The sequence below is a fragment of the Megalops cyprinoides genome, chromosome 5 (assembly GCF_013368585.1).
Source record: "Megalops cyprinoides isolate fMegCyp1 chromosome 5, fMegCyp1.pri, whole genome shotgun sequence".
Classification (NCBI taxonomy): Eukaryota; Metazoa; Chordata; class Actinopteri; order Elopiformes; family Megalopidae; genus Megalops; species Megalops cyprinoides.
Window position 1 is genome coordinate 7,865,363 of NC_050587.1, and position 5,346 is coordinate 7,870,708.

The 5,346-nt window shown below is 39.8% G+C and overlaps 1 protein-coding gene across 1 annotated transcript; it reads left to right on the forward strand.

Moving 5' to 3' along the window:
• The first annotated feature begins 1,270 nt into the window (after positions 1-1,270).
• Positions 1,271-2,434, forward strand: LOC118777616 (alpha-1B adrenergic receptor). Its single transcript, XM_036528713.1, has 2 exons — positions 1,271-1,973; positions 2,133-2,434. Exons 1-2 carry the CDS (start codon positions 1,271-1,273, stop codon positions 2,432-2,434), a joined length of 1,005 nt encoding a protein of 334 aa, XP_036384606.1.
• Positions 2,435-5,346: the final 2,912 nt, after the last annotated feature.

Consider the following 5,346-nt stretch of genomic DNA (forward strand, 5'->3'; position numbering starts at 1 on the left):
AATATTACCTACATGTTCTATCTATGAACATAGATATTAGGTTATAGGTAGCTATAATCATCATGATAATATCACGATAGCTATATCGTGCTAACATAAGCTCGCTAATTCAGAGGTTTTAAGTTAACTCTCAGCTGTTTTGCTCAGGTTCCCACAATAACCAAGCACCATAAATGCGCAGAGCCACTTTACGGAATGTGTAATTTTGTTTACAATTTACTTGCACATTTCTGCCTGCCAAATTTTCCATTGAATGCCTTGCTATTTTGTCAATTTATTGTCTTGTGTATTTATTATACATATTGTCCTGTTATTTAGCTATTGATCTTCTGCAATGCACCTTATTGTCTTTGTCTTTCACTGTCTGAATGTAGCACCATGGGTCCCAGGGCAACCTTATTTCAACCCTACTGTACTTGGATGGGCTGACAATAAAAGCTCTCTTGACTCTTGACTGTTGATAATATTGCCTATCTCTGTTCTTCTCGCATTATCACGGCGTTTTACTTCATCTGAGTAACTGAAGAATAAAGAGTTACGAACATCGCAGCTGAAAAAACTAACTCGAGCTTGTCTGACTGGCTGACGTTACTGGTCTCTATATTTCTTTACAAAAATGCAACCAATATTTAGTCTCAACCAATAACCAGTCTCAATAACTAATCTGGTCGCCAATCTGTAGCAGCTGTGGGAATTAGTCATTCATTTTTTGGAGAATTGGTCAAGTATGTCCTACGATATTCAGTTTTTGTCAGGGGTCATTATTCTTTCCTCTTTTTTTTTTCAAAGTATTTTACGTTAAATATAACTTTAAACGTGCATTGCAATGTGTCATATCCCTGCACAGCTATGTACACGCGGTAGCTTTTATAAAGTATATGTGCAATATTGTTTAAAACAAGCTTTTCAGACAGTAGGGGCAACCTGATTTTAGGTTGGTGATCAGAAATATAGGAATTCATAACCGAACAGCATGGCAATGCCCCAGTACAATGTTGCAGCAGTAGCAGTTACCAGAGGTGGAGCTTAGATTACTGTTAGCTCAGGGTGATTATAAAGGGTTGGGCTGTAAACTGAATAACTTTGACGTACATTATAAAGCACAGGACTCCAACAGTTAAGTTACTACACTCTCACTTACCTCTGAGGCAGACAGATTAAGGTAAATGCAATAACCCAGTAACACAGGGAAGAGAGTGACCAAGTCTCATTTATATTCAAAATATACTGTGTATGTGCAGAGAAAATAAATCTCCAAGCCTGTCTTGTAATGGAAGTAGTTCATTGGATTGAGTCTTTCATCCGAGCCTTCATGTGCCTTCTGGGGATTCTGGGGAACAACTGGCTGGCCATCCGGTCCCTGCCTGGGAAGAAGTCCCATCTCCGGACCAATGAAGCCCTTTTCATCAACCTGGCTGCCTCCAACCTCATCACCAACTACATGGTGGACCTGCCAGACACCATGGCTGACTTTGCCAACCGGTGGTTTCTGGGTAGGTTCTATTGCGGTGTTTTCCGGTTCTGCTCAGACCTGTCTGAGACCAGCAGCATTTTCTCCACCCTGCTGATCAGTGTGTTCTGGCATCAGAAACTGGTAGGGTCGCTCACGCGTGGCACAGCCCCGGTCCAAATGGATAACCTACGCCTCGTCACCACCCTGCTGGTCTGCGGCTGGACCTTCGCCATGATCTTCAGCATCCCCCACTTCTTCTTTGTCTCCTTGGAAACAGGCAATCAGAGCTCAGGTGACTGTATAGAGGAATTCCCCTCTGCTGTGGCAAGGCAAACCTATGAGGTGATGTATCTAACTCTGGCTAATGCAGTGCCTATCGCTGGCATAGTCTTTGCAAGTATCCAGATTGTGATCACCTTGCTTCGGCACCAGAAACGAATCAAGGGCATGAACTCTGACATCCATAATAGTATTGCAAACCCCCTCCCCCACAGGGATGAGACGACAGAATCAACAGTGAGTTATGGAACGGGGGACAAGAAGACTCCACAAAGAGGAGCTGCAGATGGCAGCAATCACAGGGTATCAGACATCCACGTGTACACTCATCCTCTTGCATCTGATTCCTCTCACTCTTTTGGGGAGTCTTCCAGGGCTCTCAGTTCCCCTAGCTCTGCAGCTAATCTCCCAGATCATGCAGAAAGCAGAGTGCAGCAGCCCCTGGAGGCACCAGTGCTTAGACCCACCAAGGCCACCTCTGGCCCAAGTAATCAGGTGAGGGCAGCAAAAAGTGTGGTGGCTGTAGCAACTGTGTTTCTGGTCTGCTGGCTAACTCACCTCCTGCTGCGTATCACCAGCAATGTCAATATGTCCCATGTTGTGGTAGAGGTGGCCAGTTACATTGCAGCCTCTTACACTTGCATTATTCCCTATATCTTCCTACATGGAGTGAAGAAGTTGTCTTGCTCCTGCAGAGGGTAATGCAGAACCAAGAGTCTCAACCCCCATCAATACACCATACAAACAGGAAGGTTCTTTCATAAAAAATCTCATGTAATACTGCTAACTCTCGTTACATGTTTGAAATAGCTCAGTTTCGGTTGCATTTAGTATGAGTTGTGATCTCAAATATAAATATGTTTAAAAAACTGTATTACTCTAAATGGAATTATGACATCCTTAAGCATGTTTCCATTACACTAAGATTGTAACAGTCCCTTTATTTTCAATGCCTAAATCTAAAATGAAGATTATGTTTAGTGGGAACACACTTGGCAAGCTGTATCACGGAATTTGTTTATGTAAGAAGCGCTGTCCATCAAAGCAGTGTTTTCCTGTTGTTTATTCAATGGCATTCTATTTTTCATGTAACTGAAATACAATAAAAAATCAGGTAAACAGTTCTCGCAGTGTTCTCAGCTTCTACATATGAAATATCAACACTTGATATTTGCCTCTCCCTCTCCAGGAGTTAAAAATGTGTGGAGATGGATTCCTGACTCTCGGCAACAGTCAGTATTTTTGACAACCTCAACACAGTCCCTAACACCATGTTTAGGTGGCTGGATTTGATCAATTCATTACGTTTTTATGTGGATGTTATTTTGTAAAATTTCAGTTGAAATTGACAGTGATAACTTTGATATTGCCTCTCTCTTTGTTGGGTCTCCAGTAGGCATAACAATAAATTTTAGGACTCTTCTCTTTATTTGAATGTGAATATGAAAAATTCTGGAGTTTGTCTGAGACTGATTATCACTGAGTTGGGTATGACTCCATGAAAAACTTTCATTAAATGGAAATTTTATTGCTTTTTAACAACAAAAAAGGATCTTTGGTATCAATTCCCATTAAGGTTTAGAAACAGCATACATTTATAAAACTGTATTTGAAATATAGTTTAAAACTGAACAAATACCTACTCTGCAATACCTACATATGCAACACATCAAACATTTCCACTGCCAACATGTGAAAACACACCCATTCATACAGAGATGTGCCCTCTGTATTTATCCATACCCTTATTAAATGGTAAAGAACGTTACGGATTGTGTTTGGAATGGTAGTCTTTACGCTGTGCATATTGCATTCACATTGTTTATTTAGGGACACACTTGCAAATAAGTATGTTTGGCACTAATGCTTATTTATCTGTGGTTAGTGATGCCCTGTTTGCGTAACTTTTCATGCTGCTTACTTGGTTGTGCTGTGTAGATCACTCTGGATAAGGGCATCCACTGGATAACAGTAATGTAATGATGGAAAAATTGATCATACTGGATCCATTGGACAGATTGGATCATTTGTTTAAACAATGTTAGAATGTAATGCATTGAGGCTTGGGAATTGAGATAGCCTTTTGCAAACTTTGTGCTCAGTTAACCCATTTCTTTAGATTTAGATTTAGATGAATGGTTTGGGTCATTACCATGGTGCAATCTCCATTTTTGCCTATGGTTTGAGCTGACAGAACCAAGTTTTTGGCACAAATGTCTTGGTATGTGTAACATTTCATGACTCTATCTATCTTAACAAGGGCTCCAGTACCCATAGATGCAAAAATAAGCACAAAACATAATGTCATATTTCACAGTGAGCATGGGTTCCTTCTCAGTTTAAGCTTCTCATTTTTACATCAAACACAGCACAGATAAATAGGTTCAGAATTTCTTTTCTGACAATAATCCATTTCCAATTCTAATTCAGATGTAGTTTTCCAAATACAAGGTGGCTTTTTGTGGCTTGCCTTCAGAAGAAGGCTTCTTCCTTGCAACCTGAGCATGAATGTCTCAACAATGCAAACAATGTGTATGGTTTAGAGATTACTCAGCTTGTGAATAAAGGATATACTAGTGTCTTTTTTCTCACAGGGATGCCACTGTACTTACAATAGTTGGTGATGTGGTTAGAAAGCCATTTGATGGTGTACATTTAGCTACAAGATGATCTAAGAGCCCCTTCCAAGCAGTTAAATTTGTTTAAAGAGCTTACGTCATTTTGTCCCTGAACTCGCAATTTATATGAGACAATTTTGACTGCAATTACAATTACTCTGCTCTGAGCGTAATCACACAGACCCAAAGGTGCAATTACCTTTCACAAGAGGATATAATGGAAATACAGGTTGCAAGCAAAGAGTACAGAAGATAATAGCACCCCTACCCTCCAGCAATTAAATAACCAGAACAGTGACACTGGATAGGCACAGAGCAGGGGAGAGAGTAAGTGGCAGCAACTTTAAAATGGACATTTTGAGCTGCTGTGTGTCTCAGTAAGGCACTCCTCTTGATCTGTCTTAATCCAGTACCCTGCACTTCACTGTGGTGCACTCTGCGAGTTGTAATGCAAAAAAGCCACTGGCTGCATGTGAGAGGATTGCATTTGTCTCACTTAAGCACTCCTGCACAACCTCATAGGCTGTCATGGTGAAATGCAAAAAAAGGCATGTTACATGCACAAAAGGGGGAAAAAGCATGTAATTTACCAGTACCATAAAATTAACATGACTGTCCAAATATTGTAAAGCATTGTCAAGCATGTTAAATACATGCACAGAAAAAAAATCTTTTTGGAGGTGAAAGATGACAATACAATTGACAAGATTTCCATTTTTATTATTCATACTTCCTGCAAACAATATCCAATACAAATCAAAAACATAAGACCTAATACAAATTGAAACAAACTGGTTTATATAAAAAGCGGTATGGAAAATTCTTCAACCGCATTCCTATCCAAATGTTTTGCTATAAATTCATTTTAAACAGTATAAACCTTTCTTCTGAAAGGACATAGTAAGACAAAGGTCCTTTACTTACTATTAATTGACCAAACCCAATTCTAATATTCAGTCAGCTTAGTAGGTTTAGTAGGGAACCCAATTTCAGTGA